Source organism: Adiantum capillus-veneris, chromosome 23 (assembly GCF_014529385.1).
Source record: "Adiantum capillus-veneris isolate H3 chromosome 23, ASM1452938v2, whole genome shotgun sequence".
Lineage (NCBI taxonomy): Eukaryota > Viridiplantae > Streptophyta > Polypodiopsida > Polypodiales > Pteridaceae > Adiantum > Adiantum capillus-veneris.
Genome location: NC_140953.1, coordinates 91,123,915 through 91,148,782, shown reverse-complemented (window position 1 = coordinate 91,148,782; position 24,868 = coordinate 91,123,915). Strand labels below are relative to the sequence as shown.

General features: G+C 50.4%; 1 protein-coding gene across 5 annotated transcripts in view; it reads left to right on the top strand.

The window, feature by feature from the left end:
- Positions 1 to 24,868, top strand: part of LOC147428159 (calcium-dependent lipid-binding family protein) — a 176,276-nt gene that overhangs the window by 71,363 nt on the left and 80,045 nt on the right. For 4 of the 5 annotated variants that reach the window (XM_086496601.1, XM_086496600.1, XM_086496599.1 and 1 more), the window contains exons 33-35: positions 11,335 to 11,637; positions 19,299 to 19,928; positions 20,867 to 21,088. In XM_086496601.1, coding sequence (XP_086352727.1) covers positions 11,335 to 11,637; positions 19,299 to 19,928; positions 20,867 to 21,088 — 1,155 coding nt within the window. The remainder of the gene's footprint in view (positions 1 to 11,334; positions 11,638 to 19,298; positions 19,929 to 20,866; positions 21,089 to 24,868) is intronic. The other variant, XM_086496602.1, reaches the window with a different exon arrangement.

Here is a 24,868-nt window from a genome sequence, read left to right as displayed (position 1 = left end):
GTATTTAGCTGAATCAGGTCCTAACGTATGACTCTGGTGATCTTTGTCCGTGTGAGAGACAGAGAGGGTGCATCCAGGGAGTATTGAAGCGGAGGTAATCTATCCATGTTGAGACCATGCGACTGAAACCATGCTGTCATCTGTCCATACCAATGTGCTGTATCGCCTTGCAGAGCTAGTTGTCGAGATGACTCCAGGGCAAGCCGAGCGTATCTGTCCCTGGGGAGATCCCATAGCCCGTGCATAAAGGAAACTGATCTCGTCAATGCCTCCACCACGAGAGGGGGGGGGGGGGGGGGGGGGGGGGGGGCGGCTAGCTCGGCTCGGATAATCTTATGTGGTACTGAGGCCTTAGCCCCAATCATCCGAGCGATCATAGAGACCAGAGGCCTCTCCATACATCTCCATCTATTTATGTTGCCAGATCTCCCCTGGTGGTCTACTGAAGGTCCCCATATGTGAACTCCATAGAGCATAGTTGGAGTCACTAGAGTGTCAAAAAGCCAAAGCTTTGTTCGCGGTTCCTGAAACTGAACCTGCGAAAACATCCTCTCCAGTCCTCCCAAAGCTGCATATGCTCTCGTCAGTCTAGTCTGATGCTCTCCTTAGTGACAACACCGGTCCAACGAAGACTACCCCAAGATAAGTACATGCATATGTGTACTCCACAGTCTCGTGGCCATACATAAATGTGGGTGCTGACCTCTTGACCCACTGTGGTGTGGTGTTGAACACCATAACCTTGGTTTTCCCCAGATTGACAGACAATCCACTGTCACGAGCAAATGTATGCAGAGCATCCAAATGACGCTGCATCCCCTCTGGAGAGATAGAAATCAGCACAATATCATCAGCATATAGTAACAACGGAATCCATGTCCCTGCTAGCTGAGCCCCCCTGACGCTCTACATAGTCCGAAAACTCATCCACATACATCCCAAAAAGAGTCGGGGATAGGGGGCATCCTTGCTTTACTCCAATAGTGGATAGGACCATGTCAGACATTCCCTCAGTGGTGCGTACCCGCCCCTTCACTGTCATGTATAGAGCCAGAATCCCCCAAATTAGCTCTGTAGGCACACTTATGTCCTGTAATCTGGGTATAAGTCTGGCTCTCGGCACTGTGTCGAAGGCTTTGCGGAAATCCACAAAGCTACAATAGATCCTCTTGCCATGGTGTCTACCTTCCTCAATAATAGCTCTGAGTGTCAGAATCTGGTCAAGAGTGGAGAAACCTCTCTTGAAACCTGCTTGCCTTGGTGCTCTTATTCCCTCTCATTCTGCCCATCTACTGAGGTCCTGCTCAAGGACGGATGCATACAACCTAGCTAATGTGTGGCCAACCATGATGGTGCGATAATTCGCGGGAATCATGGGATCTCCTGACTTGAAAATAGGCACAATCGTGGACATACTCCAAGTCTCGGGGAAGCCTTCATACATGGCTCGATTAAACATCATAGCCAGGAGCTCTGCAAGCATATCTCTGGCATGGATGAAGTGCTCGGCAACCAGACCATCATGATCGTGTGCTCTCCTTGTCTTCATCCTGTCAATAGCTTTCCCTACCCTCTCGGCAATTAAGAAAGAACATGTCTCCGGGCATCTCTCTAGTGGGTCCGGTAGAGGTGGTTGTCCTGATACTGTGTAAAGAGATGTGGCATATTCCCCCGATGTCTCAGTGGAGGTGACCGTTGGTGGTGGTGAATGTTCGTGGAATAGCCTCCATGCTTCGCCTGAGTCCTGACTTATAAATAACTGATACAAATCTTGCTCTAGCTGGGATAAATAAGCCCTTTTCTTTCGTCGCACTAGGCGACGAAAGATAATCCGTGACTATCTATGTGTGGTAATACCCATGAGCACTTCCCTCTGTAACTTGATCCTCATCTGTCTACACTCCTCATCATACAAGCTGTTCTGGCCCCTGGGGCATTTTTCCAGATCGTCTCCGTGTAGGCTGGCTGTGGGGTATGCTTCTGATGCTGCAACATGGAGCGTCTTTGTCAATATCTGAGTGAGTTCATCTAGTGGCCGTCCTGGCTCCTGGGTGCATAGCTTCCTGTATATCTCATCCATATACACAGAGTCCGTCTCCCTCATGAAGGTATACCGGACGTGTGTAGGGACCTCTCCTAATGGAGCTGTGCTGAACTGAAACGTCAGGGTGAAGGACAAGATAGCATGATCAACTGCCACTCCAGCTGGTCTAGTGCCCACCATGAAATCTTGAAAGAATGGAATGAGACCTGGCTGGGCCATAGCATAATCCACTGTGCTGGCACCATGTCGGTGTACAATTCCAGGTTGCCATCTTTAGTGTGGTCCCATAGGTCTCGCACCGTCATGCGGGACGTCGCTCCAATATCACCACCTTTCCATCTCTGTAAAAAGCAATCTTCCCCTTTTCCCTTGTTGCTCCAATTTCCGGCATTACTTCTTGCATATGAGCAATCTGCGAGAGGGTGAGGTCATCTCCAAGAAAGATGCCAGTCTTCTTTAGGGTCGTTCTCTTCTTCAGGAAGTCCTTCTTCGCTTCCACGGAGGGGAAGTGGAGAATGAGTGCCCTTTCCTTCGAGGTATCTCCGTTGCTCCCGCTTTTCTTTGTGCCCACTCTCCAGGCCCTCGTATGCGTCTGCTCGTTGACCCCCACCAGAGTCATGAGTTCTTTCACCTCTTCCTCCACATTATCTTGTTCTTTGAGGCCACATATCCTTACGTGTAAGGCCGGCACACGTCTCCATTGCTCCTCTTCTAGTATCAAGTTGATGATGGTTGGTGTGGGGGTAGGGGTTATTTCCTTGCCTTTCCCTTTCTTGACAATCTTGATCCATTTTTCGGCCTTTTCTGCTTCTTGTTGGGTCTTTGTGATGACCTCTACCCACGAGGTCGTCATTTCTTTTTGTTGCTCCCCACCTTCTTTGATGGCCCGCACTTGTTTCTTAATTGTGTTAAGCTCTTCAATTACTGAGGGTTGAAGCTCTCCCTGTTCGAGGACATTCTGCGATTGCACCTCTGCAAGCTCTTTCTTGAGTAGTGCAATTTCCTCATCTTGGGCCTTCACGCGATCCTCGAGTGTATGTATCGTGCTTTCCTGTGCTGCCATGCGCGCGTCGAGTATGTCGATAGTACCTAGGAGGTGGTGGTCGATCATGCTGATGGACTCGCTCAGCTCTTCTTTGCATTTTTGGATGGCATCCTCCATCGGGTCATCTTTGCCGGTTTGCTTCCTCATGGTCGGAAGGCCGCCACAGGAGGGGGGGAGAGGGATATAGGAGTAAAGGGAGAGGCACGCGGCTATTCTCTCTGTTTTTTTTTTTCCCTCTCTTTTTCTCTGTGTGTGTGTGTGTGTGTGTGTGTGTGTGTACGAGGCTAGGATTTCTCTCTCTACGCGCGCAGGATTTTTTTTTCTTCCTCTCTTTCTCTCTATACACTTGCACAATTTCTCTGTACGCTTCTCACCTCTCGCTCTCTACGCTCTACCCTCTTTCTCTCTCTACTACACAACATTTCTCTTTCTCTCTCTACGCAAATTCTCCCCTCTTTCTCTCTCTCTACGCCCATTTCCCCCTCTTTCTCTCTCTACGCAATCCTACAGTAGGCTGCCCCCGAGACCCGCACCTGTACCTGCTGAGGCGCTACGTACAGCAGCCCGCAGCTCCTCCTGTGTACCTGTTGAGTAACCTGCTGGCTCGAGTATCCTGTGAGGCAGGGGATGCCACCCCGTAGGCAACTGTGGCAAAACATGCGCCTGTGTAAACCGAAACAGCTTGCGGCACCTGCAGACGAGAAAGCTCGCGGCCTCAGGCAATGAAATGAAGAGAGAAGTGAGGCACAAGGGGGGGGCGAGCGGGGGGGGGGGGGGGGGGGGGGGGGGGGGGGGGGGGGGGGGGGGGGGGGGAGGGGGGATGCAGAGCGCGTAAGCAGGGGGCAGGGGGAGTGGGAGCAGGAGCAGGAGCAGGAGTAGGGATGCGAGCGCGGGGGGGGGGGGGGGGGGGGGGGGCGGGGCGGGGGCGACGGGATGCAGAGCGTGCGAGCAGGGGGCAGCGGGAGCAGGAGCAGGAGCAAGAGCAGGAGTAGGGAGCAGGGGACGCGAGCAGGAGAGAGAGAGAGAGAGAGAGAGAGAGAGATGAAATGAAATGAAATGTTATATTAACGTCTTCAAAAGGCCAAAGTGACCTATGAGACCAGAAAGTTACAAGGTGGTGGATCTGATACAAAGTCAGAGTAACAAAATAACAACAATACAAAATAAAGATATATACTATGGGATCCTAGACTGGTCGATGTGAACTAAGCAAAAAAGGGCGGCTTGCTGGGATAGCTGAATCACAGGAGATCTAGCATCGGTCATTGGCGGATCCCATCAATCTCCTCCATGGTTAGTAGTCTGACCGGGCGTCGTGCATGCCTGGCCAGAGTGCTCCGAATCTTCTGACGTAGCCTTCGTTGATGCTGTGTAGTCCTCCGCAATCGTGGGCCCCTAGATTTCCCTAGTTCAGTCGCTCGGTCGATCAGTGTGCCTCTGGTGTGAGACGAGAGGGAGCTCTGCTATGGGAGTGGCTCCTGCGGCTGTCCCGTGTCTGCTCTGAAGAAGTCTGTGATCCGTCCTTGAGACTGCCTAGCCTCGCCACTCATTAGCCTATCTCTGTGTCTGCGCAGCTCGAGCAAGAACAAACCCAGGCATCTCTGGTCCTCGTGTCCCATGACTCTTGAGAGTGGTCCAAAACCCTCTTTGAACAAGCAATGGAAGCGGCCTCGTATCTCGTAGTAGACGGGGCAGCGGCATGTGTAGTGCAACTCTGTCTCAGGCTCCATGTCACACAAGGGGCATGTCCTGGCCTCTGCCGGTACTCCGCTGTATCTCCCAGTCTCAGCTGGTGAGAGGATGTGCGTATCCAATTAAGGTCCCCATATCTCAGCTCCATAGAGCAATGCAGAAGCCACGAGAGTGTCAAAGAGCCAAAGCTTCGTTCGGGGCTCCTGAAACCGAACCTGTGAACACATCCTCTCCAGTCTACCCAACGCTGCGTGGGCTCTAGTCAGTCTGGTCTCTGCCGCTCTTCTGAGTGAGAATGCAGGTCCGCTAAAAACCACTCCAAGCTAAGTGTAAGCATCTCTGTACTCCACAGTCTCGTGGCCATATGTGAATGTAGGTGCTGACCTCTTGATCCAGCGTGGGGTGGTATTAAACACCATAACCTTGGTTTTACCAAGGTTGACAGGCAAACCACTTTCGTGGGCAAACCTATGCAAAGCATCCAATTGACGTTGCGAAGATTCGGAGATCAACACAATATCATCAGCATATAACAAAAGTGGAATCCATGTCCCTGCCAGGTGTGCACCTCTATCACCATCGCTCTCAATGTAGTCAGAAACCTCGTCCACATGCATGCCGAAAAGAGTAGGAGAGAGCGGGCAGCCTGCTTTACCCCAATAGTGGAGTGAACCGGTGTAGAAAGTCCCTCAGGGGTGCGTACATGCCCTACTACTGATCTGTACAGTGCCATGATCCCCCAAATGAGCTCTGTGGGTACTCCCATCTCCTGTAATCTGCGCATTAATCTAGCTCTGGGTACTGTGTCAAAAGCTTTGCGGAAGTCCACAAAGCTACAATAGATCCGTCTGCCATGAGATCTGCCCTCCTCGATGATGGCTCTGAGTGTCAAGATATGGTCAAGAGTAGAGAAGCCTCTCCTGAACCCTGCCTGCCGAGTGGCACGCATTCCTTCCCTCTCTGCCCATCTACTCAACTGTTGCTCAAGAATGGATGCATACAACTGTCCGAGTGTGTGTCCAATCATGATAGTGCGGTAATTCCCAGGCTCCATGGGGTCTCCTAACTTGAAGATAGGTACAATCGTAGATAGGCTCCAAGTGTTTGGTAGGCCCTCACACTGGCACGCTTGTGTGTGTGTGTGTGTGTGTGTGTGTGTGTGTGTGTGTGTGAGAGAGAGAGAGAGAGAGAGAGAGAGAGAGAGAGAGAGAGAGAGAGAGAGAGAGAGAGAGAGAGAGAGAGAGAGAGAAATGAAATGTTATATTAACGTCTTCAAAAGGCCAAAATGACCTATGAGACCAAAAAGTTACAATTGGTGAATCTGATACCATGTCTGAGTACGGAAATTACCAAGTTACAAGGTTACCAAGTTACAAAGAACTAACACTAAAACACTAAGGCACTAAGGAGACAGGGAATAAGGGGGGGAGGGGAGGGGAGGGGGGGTTTGTGGGTTGAGATGAAATCTCTCATCGGTCGCTATCGGATCTCATCGACTTCCACCATGGTCAGAACTCTGGTTGGGCGTCTTGCATGTCGAGCTAGAGTGATCCGTATCTTCTGTTGCAACCTTCGTCGGTAGTGGGAGACCTCTCGAGGTCGTGGACGTGTGGATCTGCCAAGTTCAGTGGCTCTGTCAAGCAGGGTACCTCTAGTATGAGTAGGTTGTAATGACTGCTCCGTTTGCTCTCCCTTGATGTCCTCAGCAAGCTCTCCCTAAGTCTCGCAGCTCTAGCAAGAACAATCCGAGACACTTCTCTGAACAAGCAGTGGAAGCGTCCGCGTATCTCATAGTATGCCGGGCAGTGGCATGTGTAGTGCAGTTCTGAGGTCCGAACTCTTCTCTGAACAAGCAGTGGAAGCGTCCGCGTATCTCATAGTATGCCGGGCAGTGGCATGTGTAGTGCAGTTCTGTCTCTGGCTCTAAGTTACATAGGTGACATATCCTGGCTCTTGCCGGCACCCCTCGGAATCCGCCAGTCTCTATCTGGAGTTGATGTGAGCATGTGCGTATCTGTCCAATAGCGCATCTTATCCCATGAGATAAGTGTGTATCCATGTATGGTGGTCTAATCACAAAGCCGTCCTCTCTGTAGAAGGCCATCTTCGTGCCCAATTCCTATGTCGGCTGTATCCATGTGCTCCTGGTATTTAGTTGAATCAGATCCTAACGTATGAGCCTAATGATCTCTGTCCGTGTGAGAGACAAGGAGGGTGCATCCAAGGAGTATTGAAGCGGCGGTAATCTATCCATATTGAGACCATGCGACTGGAACCATGATGACGTCTGTCCATACCAACATGCTGTATCGCCTTGTAGAGCTAGTTGTCGAGATGACTCGAGGACAAGCCGAGCTTATCTGTCTCTGGGGAGATCCCATAAACCGTGCATAAAGGAAACTAATCTCGTCAGTGCCTCCACCACGAGGGGGGAGGTAGCTAGCTCGGGTCGGATAATCTCATGTGGTACGGAGGCCTTAGCCCAAATCATCCGAGCGATCATAGAGACCAGAGGCCTCTCCATACATGTCCCTCTATCTGTATTACCAGATCTCCCATGGTGGTCTACTGAGGGTCCCCATACCTGAACTCCATAGAGTATAGCTGGAGTCACTAGAGTGTCAAAGAGCCATAGCTTTGTTTGCGGTTCCTGAAACTGAACCTGCGAACACATCCTCTCCAGTCCTCCCAAAGCTGCTTACGCTCTCGTCAGTCTAGTCTCTGATGCTCTCCTTAGTGAAAACACCCGGTCCACTGAATACTACCCCAAGATAGGTATATGCATCTGTGTACTCCACAGTCTCCTGGCCATACATAAATGTGGGTGCCAACCTCCTGACCCATTGTGGTGTGGTGTTGAACACCATAACCTTGGTTGTTCCCAGATTGATCGACAATCCACTGTCGCGAGCAAATGTATGCAGAGCATCCAAATGATGCTGCATCCCCTCTGGGGACTCTGAAATCAGCACAATATCATCAGCATATAGTAACAACGGAATCCATGTCCCTGCTAGCTGAGCCCCGCTGTCTCCCTGCCGCTCAACATAGTCTGAAAACTCGTCGACATACATCCCAAAAAGAGTCGGGGATAGTGGGCATCCATGCTTTACTCCAATAGTGGAGTGGACCATGTCAGACATTCCCTCAGTGGTGTGTACCCGTCCCATCACTGTCCTGTATAGAGCCAGAATACCCCATATCAGCTCTGTAGGCACACCCATGTCCTGTAGTCTGTGTATAAGTCTGGCTCTCGGCACCGTGTCAAAAGCTTTGCGGAGATCCACAAAGCTACAAAAGATTCTCTTGCCATGGTGTCTACCCTCCTCAATAATAGCTCTGAGTGTCAGAATCTGGTCAAGAGTGGAGAAACCTCTCCTGAAACCTGCTTGCCCTGGTGCTCTTATTCCCTCTCGTTCTGCCCATCTACTCGGGTCTTCCTCAAGGACAGATGCATACAACCTAGCTAATGTGTGGCCAACCATGATGGTGCGATAATTCGCGGGAATCATGGGATCTCCTGACTTGAAAATAGGCACAATCGTAGACATACTCCAAGTCTCCGGGACGCCTTCATACATGGCTCGATTAAACATCATAGCCAGGAGCTCTGCAAGCATATCCTTGGCATGGATGAAGTGCTCTGCTACGAGACCATCATGATCATGCGCTCTCCTTGTCTTCATCCTGTCAATGGCTTTCCTTACCCTCTCGACAGTAAAGAAAGAACATGTCTCTGGGCATGTCTCTAGTGGGCCCAATAGAGGTGGTTGCCCTGATGCTGTGTAGAGAGATGTGGCATATTCCCCCCATGTCTCAGTGGAGGTGACCGCGGGTGGTGGTGAATGCTCGTGGAATAGCCTCCATGCTTCGCCTGAGTCCTGACTTATAAATAGCTGATATAGATTCCGCTCTAGCTGAGATAGATAGGCCCTTTTCTTTTGTCGCACTAGGCGGCGAAAGATAATCCGTGACTATCGATGTGTGATAATACCCGTGAGCACTTCCCTTTGTAGTTTGATCCTCGTCTCTTTGCACTCCTCATCATACCAACTGTTCTAGGGCATGTTCCCATATCATCTCCGTGTGGGCTGGCTGTGCGGGTATGCCTCTGATGCTGCATCATGGAGCGTCTCTGTCAAAATCTGAGTGAGTTCATCTAGTGGCCGTCCCGGCTCCTTGGTGCATAGCTGCCTGTATATCTCATCCATATACACAGAATCCGTCTCCCTCATGAAGGTATATCGAGTGTGTATGGGGACCCCACCTAATAGAGCTGTGCTGAACTGAAAGGTCAGGGTGAAAGACACGATAGCATGATCAACTTCTATTCCAACTGGCCTAGTGCCCACCATGAAATCTTGAAAGAATGGGATGAGACGTGGCTGGGCCATAACATAATCCACTGTGCTCGCACCATGTCGGTGTGGAAAGCAAGTAAAACCTCCAGCTGTCGAAAATCTTTGTAGGCCATTCACAATGGCCAATCTGTGTGCGGTTCCCATATCTATCAAGTATCTACCATACTCAGTGTATTCCTCATCTTGTGATAGTATGGATAGACCCATCTCTGTGACGTCTAGCTCCCTGAGCATCTCTTCGGAAGTATCATAGAATATTGTCTGGTGGTGGGCAGTCCTAGCATTGAAATCCCCTAGTATGATAATGTCCCCATCCTTGGAAAACTCCCATATGCCATTATCCAAAATAGAAAAGGGGGATTGTCCTCTAGGTGATGCATATACTGACGTACTAGGAGGGAAGTAACAAATAGCAATGTGAGGTATCTGCCCGTCTCTGCCCTGAGCCTCACCCACATGTACCTAGCCTGTTCATCCCTGCGTGCTATATATATCATTGGTTGCAGTTCCTCCCTGAATAGAACTGCCACTCCCCCTGAGCCCCGTCCTCGATGCTCCGATCTGGTCTCTTGTTTGCAGGCTGTCTCCCATCTATATCCACTCACCTGTGGCATGGATTATCCCAGTGCTTGATGTGTCTGAGAGTATAAAATGATGTCTCCCCATAAAGCTATCCTCAAAGGCCCCTACATCAAGACGGAGTGACCCGTTTCAATTCTTGGTTGCCATGTTTAGTGTGGTCCCATAGGTCTCGCACCGTCATGCAGGACGTCGCTCCAATATCACCACCTTTCCATCCCTGTAAAAGGCAATCTTCCCCTTTTCCCTTGCGGCTCTTATTTCCGGCATTACTTCTTGCATATGAGCAATCTGCGAGAGGGTGAGGTCATCTGAGAGAGAGAGAGAGAGAGAGAGAGAGAGAGAGAGAGAGAGAGAGAGAGAGAGAGAGAGAGAGAGAGAGAGAGATGAGATGAGATGAGATGAAATGAAATGTTATATTAACGTCTTCCAAAGGCCAGAGGGACCTATGAGACCAAACTGATACAAAAGTGGTGAATCTGGTACAAGGTCTGAAAAGTGTGAGATTGTGAGAATAAATGCGAAAAACTACATACAAAGTGTGAGATAAACTTCTTAGGAGCATTCTGGGTGTCTGGCGAGAATGCTTCTAATCCTTTGTTGTAGTCTCCTCCGGTGAAGCATCTCAATCGTGGTCGTCTTGATTTCCTAAGCTCAGTCGCCCTGTCAATGAGGGTGCCTTTGGTATGAATGTGGGTATTCCTTTGTGCTCGCTGCTGGCCTCCTCCTCCTCTTTCCATCCTTGCTGTGATCCGAAGAAATCTGTGATCTGCCTCTGAGGTTGTAGTGCTCTTTGTCTTCTCATTAGATTATCCCTGTGCCGATGTAGTTCCAGTAGGTACAGGCCTAGGCACTTTTGATCTTGGTATTGCATGACTCTATCTAGAGGTCCAAAGCCTTCTTTAAATAGGCAATGTAAACGCCCACGTATCTCATAGTATACGGTGCAATGGCATATGTAGTGTAATTCTGTCTCCGGCTCCATTCCGCATAACTTGCAAAGTTTGCTCTCAGGTGGGATTCCCCTAAATCTGCCAAATTCAATTTCCAGTTGGTGTGAGGATGTACGAATCTGACCAATAGCACATCTCAAACCATGAGACAGGTGGGTATCCATGTAGTTCGGGCGAATCACAAAACCATCTTCAGATAGCTGTAGGAAGTTTTCTTTGTAGTCGGCCATCTTCGTGCCCAATTCTTGTGTAGGGTCTACCCATGTCCTCTTAGTGTCCAACTGTATAAGATCCTGGCGGATGATTTTATTAATCTCCGTTCGTGTGATTGCCAGTGATGGAGCCTCAAGAGAGTATTGGAAGGGGTGTAATCTTTCCATACTGAACCCGTGTCTCTGAAACCACGAAGACAGTTGCGCATACCAGCATGATGTATCCCCTTTCATTGCTAACTGTCGAGAGGATTCGAGGGCCAATCTAGTGTATCGGCAATTATTTGTATCCCACAGACCATGTATAAAGGAGGCCAAAATGACGTATGAGAGCAAACCGTTACAACAGGTGAATCTGATACCATGTCTGGGTACTAAAGTCTAAAAGAGGATACAAGTCTATCTGTGGACAATAAGTTTCTGATCTGTAATATTTCTGTTTTTGCAGGTTCAAATGCTGAAAGGGATTCTTTCAGACAAGGAATACTTGGTGATCTCTGGCTGTGCTTCATCAAACATTGCAGAGGTTCCCGACTTGCCGCCAGATTTTAGAAATTCTGCAACTCCTACGAGTGATGATGCTATGAATACATCAGAAATAGCTGGATTCTACAGAACTGAGTCTGATGAGGATAAGAACTTGAGGCAAAGTAAAACTTGGACAACTGTTCGTGTGAATGTAGAAGTTCAATGTGCTGAACTAGAGCTCTACAATGGGTTGGAGAGGGAATTCCCTCTTGGGCGAATAGAGGTGAAGCTAATTTCCTTCTTCCATAATTAGCACATTCTGCTAGAGTAAGATTGATCCTATCTGATCCACATTGAAGTATTGTTTTTGCTGATCTCAAGCTTTCCTTTTTTTTTTTCCATGTCTGAAGTTACTTCCTTATAGGTAAGACGCTTGCATCTGTGTATTTAAGGGCGTATAGGCTAGAGGGTTGCAAGCAGATACTTTGTCCAATGTGAATTAAAAAATCACTGGTCTCCAAGCTACGCACATTTCCATTGCATGGTGTCCCGCTGCCCGTTTCTGTATTAGCACATTTTTTTCGACAAATGGGTCACAAAGTGCTCATTTCTGCTACCAGAGCTTGGTCCAGCCATATCGGTCTTACAAGGAGGATGACAAGGTGGTATATATTATGTTACTGTCATAGTTTGCAGGTGTTATGGAAATGTATGGGAACACCTTTTGGAAGGGGCCATTTCCCTTTGAAGTTTTGTATTAAACATTGTTGCAGGGTTGTGTATGGTTTGCTATCCTTTCTTCTCTTTGAGTCACTTTTACAGAGCAGATGATAGCATCTATAGCACCTTTGTTTTTCAGAGGGCACTTTAGAGTGACCGACAGAGTGGGGCAGGCTTGGTCGATCGTCCTGGTAGAGTAGGCTCAGAGTTATTAGCTTTGGGCGTGAGCACCATTGTGAGCTTAGGGCACCTTAAGAAGTACCATAGGAGGAGTTACGGACTATATTGTAGCATTGGATTGATGATAACCCTCTTTTGTTTGTAGGGCTCCTTCATTGTACAGAACGCTATATTTGTCACTGAAAGGCCCAGGGTGCCAGAGTCGAAGAAAAGCCTCGCGGCGCTCCCGCATGTGGTCGGAGATGCCCTGTAGTCCCTCAAGCTGTCCTCTGAGAGTATGGATCAGCTCTAGCCAAAAGTCACGAACAGTCTCTGCTGGTGGCACAGGACGAGCCTCAAAGATGCGGAAACAGCGGGCCCGCCAGATGAATCAGAGAGCTAGGCCGCTGATGAGCTCCCAACACTCCTCTCTCTCACTGCACCACTCCTGTGGAGTAATCTCTGTAGCAGGCTGGAGTGTAGGTCGCCCCCCCTGTATCACTATCATCCTGCTGGTGGAAGATAGCTCAAACTGAAGTGCTGGGCCCGTGAGGATGGACCAAGCCGCTGCCCCCCAAGTGTACTGTCGAGCCGTGGAAAGGCCAGGCATCAGCCGAAGAACACGTAGCCACACGTGCTGGGCCGAGGGACAGTCCCAAAGACAGTGACGCTGACTCTCCACCAACTGGTCACAGGCTGCACATGCGGCCGAGAGACCACTATGCACCAGCCAGCTCCCTACTGCTGTGGCTCCGTGTGCAACCAGCCACTGGAACAAGGTGACTCGCCTCGGCTGTCTGGAGTCCCACAGCCTCTGCCAAAAAGCTGCCAAGAACTCGACTGTGAGGCCCTCCTCCTGCCAATGACGTGCTACAGCGGGGCGGGCCTCTCTCTGTGCTGCAAGTATATGATGTCCAAGCTGAACAGTGTACTGAAAGAAGGGGACTCCTGGGCGGTCGGCAGAAGAGAAGGGGTTCCTCCATAGCCACTCACCAGGATCCCACTGTACTCGTGCCAGTGGACAACACTCCCAAGCCCATAGCCTCCAGTGTCCAGTTTCAAGAGCTGCTGGGTCAGGGTCTATGACGCAAGTCCTCCCAGAGATGCCCACAACTCGGATCCTTTGGAAACAGCACTCTGCTACCTGCAGGGCCTCTATTGCAACTCGTTGTAATCGTCCCCCACCCTGAAGCTCGAAGAACAGGGCTGGGACAGTCTCTGAGCAAGCCCTGACTGAAATGAGAACCTCCAGTCGTGTGAAGGCTCCCATCCACCGAGGTGCTACTGGTTCGAGAGGCGTGAGCCACTCAGCTAGAATTGACTCTGAGATGTCCTGACACATGCTCTGTACCCCTCTCATGCCCTGCAACTGGACAGCCTGCACCTCCTGTGACAAACCTGTGAACTCTAGCCAGTCACCTAGAGAACGCGCTAGACGTGCCGCCATGGGACCCCAAGAAACATGAGGCCGACTCCCAACCAAGTGGCCTCTCTGAGTGCTAACCATTGGGTTCCAGACGAGGGGCTGCCGTAGGCGCTCCTCCGTGCACGTCGACTGTCTCTGCTCTAGGCCACGCCGTAAGAGCTCCCAAGATTGAAGCAAACTCACAGTGAATCTGTCCTCCAGTCTCCTGCTCAAACCAACTCGGCGCAGTTCTGAAAAGATCCATTTGGCCGAAGGTTGCCAAGGGCCTCCTGATTGAGGCACCCTGGCACGAAGCCTCTGCAACAAGAATTCCTTCCAGGGTTCCTTGCCTGGAAGAAGTCCTCTGACGACAAACTTCCCAAGAAGGGCTCTGCTCTGCTGTGCAGGATCAATGATCCCAAGCCCTCCTTGAGAAGAAGGAAGTGTGATGACCGCGACCAAGCCACCTTGGCTCGGGCAACCTGAGTATCGCGACCTGACCAAAGGAAGTTCCTGATCAGCCTCTCTACCTGGCTGATACAAGAACTCGAGAAGATCCAGCAAGAAGTGATGTACCACATAGTCGCCAACAACACCTGGTTGGCAACTACTACTATACCAGCCAGCGAAAGTCGTGCTGAGCTCCAATGTAACAGTTTTCTGCTGATGGACAGGAGAAGAGGAGCAATCTGCTGCTCGGGGGACAAGTCTAGACCAACCTGACAACCCAAGTACCGAACTGCAGTCCCTGGAGGAATCCACCTGAAACCCTCTCCTGGCATCCAATCTGGCACAGGAGCACTGCCAACCGAGAAAGCCACTGTCTTTCTCCAGTTGATCAATGCGCCCGATGCACAGCAGAAGGTCTCCAAAGCCTGCTCACATCTGTGTAGATTGGCCTCCTGGCCCTCTAAGTACAAGGCTGAGTGGTCGGCAAACTCAGCGTCCAGAAGCTCATCTCCCCGTATAGGGAGTGCTAAGCCTCTCAAATCAACCTGCTGTGACACCAAAAATCTGCTCATCGCCTCTGCATAGAACAGAAAGAGAAAAGGGGCAAGAGGACAGCCCTGTCTGACCGAACGTGTGAGCATGAAGCGCTCACCTCTACCTCCTGCCAACAGCACCTGACTGTGAGCCTGTCTGTACAAAGCTGACACCCCTCTGATCCAAGCATCTTAGAAGCCCATCCTGCGAAGCGTACCCTCTAGAAAGTCCCAGCCAACTCTGTCGTATGCCTTCTCAAAATCGAGAAGAAGAATCACAAGGTCCTCCCCACGGAGCCGTGCAAGGGCAGAAGCCTCCCAAAAAGTGAAGATGTTGTCAAGGATACTGCGGTCCTTGACAAAACCTGTCTGAGTCCCATGTATAAGGTTCTCCAAAAGTAGCTGAATCCTCAAACTCAAAGCCTTGGCAAGAATTTTGTAGGCTGAGTTGAGAATGGTGATGGGGCGCCACTGTCGAATCTCATCCAAGGAGCCACCCTCCTTTGGAATGAGGTAAATCAGGCCCTCGCTCATGCTATCCGGCATCACTCCTGTGTGCAGAATGTACTGAAAGGCACTACAAAGATCTGGGCCAAAGCAAGTCCCAGTACTCCAAGAAGAAGCTGGGAGTCGGCCCATCCTCACCTGGACAGCTACCACGAGGGAGGGTCGTAAGAGCCGTGTGCAGCTCCTCAAGCTGAAGAGGTATCTCTAGCCTCTGGCGCATCTCCTCAGTCACAAGACAAGGCATCTGTGCCCAAACCTGCTCCCTGCATGCATCCTGTCTCTCTGACTCGGGCTCAGCCGACAGTAGCTCACGGTAAAAGTCGGTAGCAACTGCACGCATATCCTCTAGCTCAAAAACAACTGACCCATCGGGTCTCCTCAACTGATTGACCTTGGCATGCGAGTGCCGAGGTCCCACTGTCTCAAAAAAAGCAACTGTCACTCTGTCACCCACCTGAGTCCACTGAGATGCCTGTCGGTGAAAGGCAAACTCATGGCGCCTCTCCTCTGTGCAAGCAAGCTCCTGTCGAGCCTGCTGTAATTGCTCCTCCAACCATGGACTGTCTGGATGCTGCTCCTGCATCCTTTGTAGTGAAGCAATGCCTCGTCTGAGACGCTGCTCCTCCTCTCTCGCTGCAGCCCGTCGAGCCAGAGACTGCTGGAGAAAGAAGTGGCTAAGTTGAGCTAGGCCTGAGGCCACTTTGTCTGCATGTGGAGCCTGGCTGTCCATGCCCTCTGTCCATAGAGCCTCGACCCTCTCTCTGAGTGCTGAGTTCAACAAGACCCGCTCTGGGATGCGAAGCATCGTGCTCCCACTCCTCTGCCTGTCTGCCACTGTGAGGATCACTGGTGCATGGTCCGAGAAGGATGTCCCTGCCAGGATGCCGACTGATCCCCCCAAGTCACTGAAGTGGTCACTAGTGTAGAAGCGATCTATGCGCGATAGATTCACTCCTCCCACTCTGCGGTCCGATCTAGAGAAGGCAAGACTCGCTGGAGGCCTCACAAAGCCAGAATGCTGCCATGTATCCGAGACCCTCAAAGTCATACACAACCTCTCCCAAGCTGCTAACTCGACTCCATGCACAGTAGCATGGCTGCCTCCGATCCTGTCAGAAGGGTCCTCCAACATGTTGAAGTCCCCTCCTACACACCACTGGTCAACCTGTGGCAAAGACTCAACAATCTATGACCAAAACTCAACAGAGCACTGACCACATTGGGCGCATAGATGTTCAGGAAACCCACAAGGCCACCCTGAACTTGCATAGTAATCCACTGAGCCCTGCCTGGCACAATAATCCCTCTGCCCACAATGGCCTGCTGCAATGAGTCCGCAATAGTCATACATACCCCACCCTGGATGCCTGCAGGTCCAAAAGCAGCTGACCAAAAGGTATCATAGCGTCCACGCAAAATCTGACCACATCGCCGAATGCGGCTCTCAGACAAATGGTGCTCCTGAAGCATAAGGAGATCAATCTCTCCTCCCACAAGGCAACGTTGAAGCTCCTGACGCAATCGGCCCCGCTGTCGCTGAAACTCGGGCCCACCTAGTCTTTGCACGTTCCACGAGACGATCCTCATGGGGAGCGAGAGAGAACAGATGCTGCCGCAGCAACAAGACGAGCTATCTTCGAGGCTGGCTTGGATGGGGAGTAATCCGCATCCGAGCGTCCTTTAGATAGGCGAGACTGCAGTGAGTGCCTGGTCCAAGCCCAAGCAGAGCGAGCCGTGCGTAAAGCAAGCTCCTCTGTCCAGGAGTCCTCATGAATGTATACATAGCAAGGCAAACACTGCGTATCAGCAAAAAAGCACACCACAATGTGTCTACATCCTGCTGAGTCTGGGGGTGTCACCGCAAACTTGGCCAGTGGCCACAAAGTCTGCTGCAAATCTGTAATGCCAAGTTCTCCCATGTGGTGAGAGAACTCGAGAACCTGTGTATGCAACCATCCCACCACTGAGTCGAGGGACCAGTCTGTCTTAGTCCTACCACAGAGGGGGAAGGAGAAACCAACTGCTGAGTCCAAGACCTCTGTCCCCCTAGCGGCGAGGAACAAAGCGTGGACTCTGAAGCAGACTGCCTTGTGGTCTACTCTGAAGCAAAGTGAGTGAACCCGTAATCGAAGAAATCCCAGCGGCGTCGGAGGTCAATGCCCGTCAGACCACGAGGGATAGCTGCAAGAGAAGATGTTTGAATCTGCAGACGGGGCCGCATGAAGGGCTGACCCTCTCTCGCTAGGCGACTCGTGGCAAAGGCGCTGCCAAGAGATCTCCTAGCCGCCGGCGAGGGACCAGTCTCCTGAGCCGACTGTGGTACTGAAGTAGGAGGGGGGGAGAAGGGGCTGGGGGGGGGGGGGGGGGGGGGGGGGGGGGGGGGGAGAGAAGCGGGGTGGGGCGACAGAGACATGGGGGGGGCGAGGTGGGGGAGAGTGAGCGGGAGCAGAGAGGGGGGGGGGGGGGGGGGGGGGGGGGGGGGGGGGGGGGGGGGGATGAGGAGGAGGGGGATCGGAAGGCGGAGCGGCTGGCGAGGGTGAAGCGGAGGTGGAGGCTCCTCCTGCTCAAGAGGACCAAAGCGGTTCCCCGTGGGAAACCCACTGCTGCTGAGTAGGCACCTGAGGGCCACTCTGAGTGCCAGGCTGTCGCTGTGGCCCCTCGCGTCGACGGCCACGGGCTGCTGCCACCCCTATTCCGTTGGAGCCCCAGGCTCGGAGGGTGGCGCTGAATTTGTGCGCTGTGCCGCTGGCTGTGGCTGCGGCCCAGCCTTGGCAAGCTGGGGCTGAGGCTGAGGTGCGGGTCGTGGTCTCTCGGTGGACAGGCCTTTGCTAGGTGGCCCATCTGTCTGCAAATGAAGCACTGGTTCGGGAGACCCGAGTACTCCACACTCTGCCTAAACCAACCCCCACTCACCCGAGGCAGAAGGATGACCTTCGGGAGCGTGTGGGTATCTCTGACCAAAACTCGAACTGAAGGGATGCCAGCCGCCTTGGCGGCTACTGATGCTGCCGTACGAGGTGTCTTCAGGACAGTCCCGATGGCGGAGCCAATCCTGGAGAGAAGTGGAAGGTACTCCCTCCGTAAACCCGGAAAGCAGACTGAGATGGGGATGTCCGCCTCCTCTACTAGCACATCCGAAGTCGGGTCAAAACCATGTGGCCACTGTCGAAAGTGGGCGCATGATGCTCGGATGGCCAGTGGACTCATAGCAATGACCTTGGAGGCCATCTCGGAGGTCTCGAACTCAATCTGGTAGTACCCCCGTCCGAGAATCTGGACATCCAAGATCTTGCCCACCTCTGCGAGGAGGCGGGCCTGGAGCAGGTCTCGCAGCTCTCCTCTGCTAGGACGAGTGCCGAGAACCTTGCAGATGACAGAAGTCGCCTGCAAGCGTTCTACCTCTGCGACAAGGTCGCTTGCTCTGTCGGCGAGAGAGCAAGTCGAATGGTGGGCCCAGCGGGGTCGGGCGAGGGGGCTTCAGGCGAGTCCCTCTGTGGTGAAGCTGGAGCCTCCATCTGTGTCTACTGCTGAGTCGAAGAAACGGGCGGTGAAGAAAAAACCTGCAAACAAGTCAGCCAGGCACTTTTCCGAAGAGAAAGTGCTGCCGAGCCAGGTGCAGAGGGCCTTCGGGAGCGGAGAGGATAGGGGACGGCGAGGGCGAAGAGGGCAGCCGTGTAATGTGCGCGTGCACAAGCAGCAGCGAGCGGGGGGATGGAGTGGGGAAGGCAAGCGAGAGGAGGGCAGCGGGCTGCGGGCAGCCTTTGGGGCAGCGCGCAGACAGGGGGGGGGGCAGCGGGAGGACTGAGGGGCAACGCGCAGGGGCTGAAGGGGGTGGGGGGACAGTGTAGGGGGGGGGGGGGGGGGGGGGGGGAGGTAGTAGCGATGGCGCAGCAAGGGGGGGGCGAGCCGCAGTAGCGAGCAACTTCTCAATTGTTGTCAACAGTTGCACAGCCATTGTGAGAAAAGTGTGTATGCTCATGATAATGTAAGGTACAGATAGCCACAAAAAATTACTTGGAAAATGCTGAGCAGAAATGGACTTGAGTGTGTTCTTTGCATTGTTAAAAGAGAGTCCAGCTTGGAGAGCTATTCTACTTGATTTATGACAGATACGGATTATAAAACTTTGACCGCTGAATGTAGATATTGACTAGCTTTTTTGAATTCCAGCTACAAGGGTTGTGGTTGAACTATCGGAGCACTTCCCTGCAAGAAACGACGCTGCTATTAACACTGCCAAGATTGTGTATTTTGGATCTTCGTCCTGCTACAAAACCAGAAATGCAACTTATGTTAGGCTCAATGGCAGACACTGAAGGTAACATATTGTCCAGTGTGTCAGCCTCTCAAGAAACTGTCATGGGCCCACGACCACCAATGCTAGTGATGGATGCCAAGCTGAAGCAGGACTCACAGGCCTTCATCATACGAATTCAACGTCCCCGACTTTTGGTGGTTCTTGATTTTCTTCTATCTGTAGGAGAATTTTTTGTGCCTTCTTTGGCAGCAGTGACAAGCAAAGAAGAAAATATGGATTCTTGCAATGACCCACTCACAGGCCAGGAACACCTTAGATTGGCAACTGCCTGCTTTAAGCAGGAGGCAGAGTTGATGACTATATCCTCCAACCGACGGCTTATTGTGGATTTTCCTGAGATTGATGTGTTCACGTATGATGGGTGTGGAAACACTTTAGTTCTGGATATTAAAAAAAATGGTGTCTCCTTATCATCAGTTGGTGAACCGATTATTGTTATTGGTGCTGGCAAGAAGCTTGTTTTCAAAAATATAACAATCAAGGTAGTACCTCTTTTTTTGTGATATTCTTGAAATAGAGTAGTTTTCATATAAATTGAATGATTGGGTGCGAAGAGAGCTTTGGGCGAATGCATTAAGAAACGGACATAGACCTTTGTTGGCAGTTTACAGCTAAAGCTTTATTTTAAGTTCATTTTTTCTGAATAGAGAATATCTTGTCAAGTTCATAAAATATTTAGCAATCATGGAGACTGGTATCAGATGCTTTTGTTATGACTTGTTTGGATTGAAACGATAGTAACGAGGGCAGTTTGTTTGATTATCATGCTCAGAAATAAGTGGATAGTTTTTACTATGCTTGTAACACCATTTATGATGGCACCCTTATAACTTGTGTATGAGATGTAGCGAGATTACTCCTGCACAAGAGAGAGTTGGTGGCCTTGAACAGCACATCCAATGCCCTGATCTTATAGGTATTTGTTTAATTGCCTAGAAGCTTAGTGCAACTGCTTGGCAAGACGTAGGGTTCGGCCATAGGGATGCTCTCGGAGGTGCATTCAGACTGTAGTTCACTAAAACATGGCGGCCTTGTGCTCTTTTATAGGGCCTTTGTGCAACAGCAAGCATCAAAGCATAAAGAAACTTCTAGTTCTAGCATTGGTAAAAATCTGTGTTGCTTATAATCAAGAACTGTGAGCTCTTGTAAAGTTAAAGCAGAAATCAAAGTAACTATAGAAAAAAGGGTTTCTTTACTTGGATTCATACCCCGTTTCAGTTTTGTGCCTCCACATTAATGGAAAGATGTAGCCCATATAGTTGCAGGCACATATCATTTATTTGTACCTGCAGAAATTTCACTGGATAAGTCGAAATTAACAAACTTGTTATTTGGTACTGCTGATTGGGAATAGATTCAAAAATGTAGGAGCTGCTTCAGGCCTTGGTTTTCTGACTTTTTTTTGGTCATGAAATGGCAGAATGGTCTTAGGCTAAAAGACTGTGTTCAACTTCATTCACATAGCAGCTACAGTGTTTTCCGGGATGATGGAGTATTCTTGGATGAAGCAACAACCAATTACGATGCTGATGTACCAAGTCAAGACTCAGATGTGCAATCTGGCACAACGATCAAACCAGCTAGTTCAAGCACCAACACTCCTCTTTCTGTGGAGCCTATGAACTTCATTCTAGAATTGCAGGTTCATTCTTGACAATCTATAAGTTGAGGTGTGTGAGTTCTTTTTTATAGGCAATTATGCTTCTGATGCTGTCAAAGAGCTTGTTGTGAAACTGTCTCTAGCTGCTTAGCTCACATCTAGCAGCTTAGGATTCTATAGAGTGTGTTACTTTGTGTGCAATGGAAAGATTGGTAGCCCTAGAGTGATGGGCGTATATACAATGCACGGGGGGAAAAACCTCCTAAAGAGGGAAAAAATGCCCCGGCGGTCCTAGTGTGTTCACACACATCACTACCACATGTATATGGTAACACTAACCAAAATTGTTAGTTCGAGAAGAACGGACTGGAAAATGCATCTTCATTCTCCCTTGTGGGCTTATCGAGTTTCATTCAAACGGCCTTGAACACAACTCCTTTTAATTTTGTCTATGGACTAGATACAATATTGCCACTCTTAGAGTCATAAGTGAGTTGGAATGGAACAAGCACGAGTTGTCAAAATGACTCGAAGACTTAGAAAGACTAGAGGAACAACGTATAGCGGCCATTGCCCATATATACGCACAGAAACAAAAACAAAAACAATTGTTTGACTCACAATTGCTAACTAAAGTTTTCAAACCAGGGGATGTAGTCCTAGTGTACTCATTGAAAAAACATATACCAAAGTTCAAGAAAAAAGGACATGTACTACAAGAGGTTGTGTGCTCCTTCTCCTCCCTCTTCAGTATATCACGCGCCCCCTTTCCCCCCATCTGTCTATCGCGGCGCTGTGCGTGCATGCGGCCTCTCAACTATGAGAAAGCTGAATAGCAAGGATGACCCGGTCGAGGATACAATCCAAAAATGCAAAGAAGAACTGAGCGAGTCCATCTGAAAGATCAACCGCCACCTCTTAGGTACTATTAACGGCCTTGACGCACGTGTGGCAGCACAGGAAATCACGATACGTACACTCGAAGATCGCCTGAAGGCCCAAGATGAGGAAATCACACTACTCAAGAAAGAGCTTGCAGAGGTGCGATCGCAGAATGTCCTCGAAGAAGGAGAACTTCAACCCTCTGTCATTGAAGAGCTTAACATGATCAAGGAACAAGTACGGGCCATCAAAGAAGGTGGGGAGCAACAAAAAGAAATGACGACCTCGTGGGTAGATGTCATCACAAAGACCCAGCAGAAATCAGAAAAGGCCTAAAAATGGATCGAGATTGTCAAGAAAGGGAAAGGCAAGGAAATAACTCCCACCCCCACACCAACCATCATCAACCCGACACTCGAAGAGGAGCAAAGGAGACGTGTGCGGGCCTTACACATAAGGGTATGTGGCCTTAGAGACCAAGATAATGTAGACAAAGAGGTGAAAGAACTCATGACCTTGGTGGGCGTCAACGAGCAGACGCATACAAGGGCTTGGAGAGTGGGCACTAAGAAAAGTGGGAGCAACGGAGAAACCTCGAAGGAAAGGGCACTCATTCTCCGCTTCCCCTCCATGGAAGCGAAGAAAGATTTCTTGAAGAAGAGAGCGACTCTAAAGAAGATGGGCATCTTTCTTGGAGATGAACTCACCCTCTCGCAGATTGCTCATATGCAAGAAGTAATGCCGAAAATAAGGGCCGCAAGGGAAAAGGGGAAGATTGCCTTTTACAGGGATGGAAAGGTGGCGATATTGGAGCGACGTCCTGCATGACGGTGCGAGACCTATGGGACCACACTAAAGATGGCAACCTGGAATTGTAATGGGTCACTCCGTCTTGATGTAGGGGCCTTTGAGGATAGCTTTATGGGGAGAGACATCATTTTATACTCTGAGATGCATCAAGCGGGACAATCCATGCCATAGGTGAGGGATATAGATGGGAGACAGCCTGCAGACAAGAGACCAGATCGGAGCATCGAGGACGGGGCTCAGGGGGGAGAGGCAGTTCTATTCAGGGAGGAACTGCAACCAATGATATATATATAGCACGCAAGGATGAACAGGCTAGGTACTGTGGGTGAGGCTCAGGCAGAGACGGGCAGATACCTCTACATTGCTATTTGTTTACTTCCCTCCTAGTACGTCGGTAATATGCATCACCTAGAGGGACAATCCCCCTTTTCTATTTTGGATAATGACATATGGGAGTTTTTCCAAGGATGGGACATTATTATACTAGGGGGATTTCAATGCTAGGACTGCCCACCACCAGACAATATTCTATGATACTTCCGAAGAGATGCTCGGGAGCTAGACGTCACAGAGCTGGGTCTATCCAGACTATACAAGATGAGGAATAACACTGAGTATGGTAGATACTTGATAGATAATGGGAACCGCACACAGATTGGCCATTGTGAATGGCCTACAAAGATTTTCGACAGCTGGAGGTTTTACTTGCTTTCCACAGCGACATGGTGCGAGCACAGTGGATTATGTTATGGCCCAGCCAGGTCTCATCCCATTCTTTCAGGATTTCATGGTGGGCACTAGGCCAGTTGGAATAGAAGTTGATCATGCTATCGTGTCTTTCACCCTGACCTTTTAGTTCAGCACAGCTCCATAAGGTGGGGTCCCCATACACACTCGATATACCTTCATGAGGGACACGGATTCTGTGTATATGGATGAGATATAGAGGCAACTATGCACCAAGGAGCCGGGACGGCCACTAGATGAACTCACTCAGATTTTGACAGAGATGCTCCATGATGCAGCATCAGAGGCATACCCCCACAGCCAGCCCACACGGAGATGATATGGGAACATGCCCTAGAACTGTTGGTATGATGAGGAGTGCAAAGAGACGAGGATCAAACTACAGAGGAAAGTGCTCACGGGTATTACCACACATCGATAGTCACGGATTATCTTTCGCCGCCTAGTGCGACAAAAGAAAAGGGCCTATCTATCTCAGCTAGAGCGGAATCTATATCAGCTATTTATAAGTCAAGACTCAGGCGAAGCATGGAGGCTATTCCACGAGCATTCACCACCACCCGCGGTCACCTCCACTGAGACATGGGGGGAATATGCCACATCTCTCTACACATCCGAGACAGTTTCTTTCTTTACTGCGGAGAGGGTAAGGAAAGCCAGTGACAGGATGAAGACAAGGAGAGCGCATGATCATGATGGTCTAGTAGCAGAGCATTTCATCCATGCCAGGGATATGCTTGCAGAGCTCCTGGCTATGATGTTTTATCGAGCCATGTATGAAGGCTTCCCGGAGACCTGGAGTATGTCTACGATTGTGCCTATTTTCAAGTCAGGAGATCCTATGATTCCCGCGAATTATCGCACCATCATGGTTGGCAACACATTAGCTAGGTTGTATGCATCCGTCCTTGAGCAGGAGCTGAGTAGATGGGCAGAGCGAGAGGGAATAAGAGTGGACCAGATTCTGACACTCAGAGCTATTATGGAGGAGGGTAGACACCACGGCAAGAGAATCTATTGTAGCTTTGTGGATTTCCGCAAAGCTTTCGACACAGTGCCGAGAGCCAGACTTATACACAGACTACAGGACATGGGTGTGCCTACAGAGCTGATATGGGGTATTCAGGCTCTATACAGGACAGTGATGGGACAGATACGCACCACTGAGGGATGTCTTGACATGGTCCACTCCACTATCGGAGTAAAGCAGGGGGATGCCCACTATCCCCGACTCTTTTTGGGATTATGTGGATGAGTTTTCAGACTATGTAGAGCGGCAGGGAGACAGGGGGGGGCTCAGCTAGCAGGGACATGGATTCCACTGTTACTATATGTTGATGATATTGTGCTGATTTCAGACTCCCCAGAGGGGATGCAACGTCA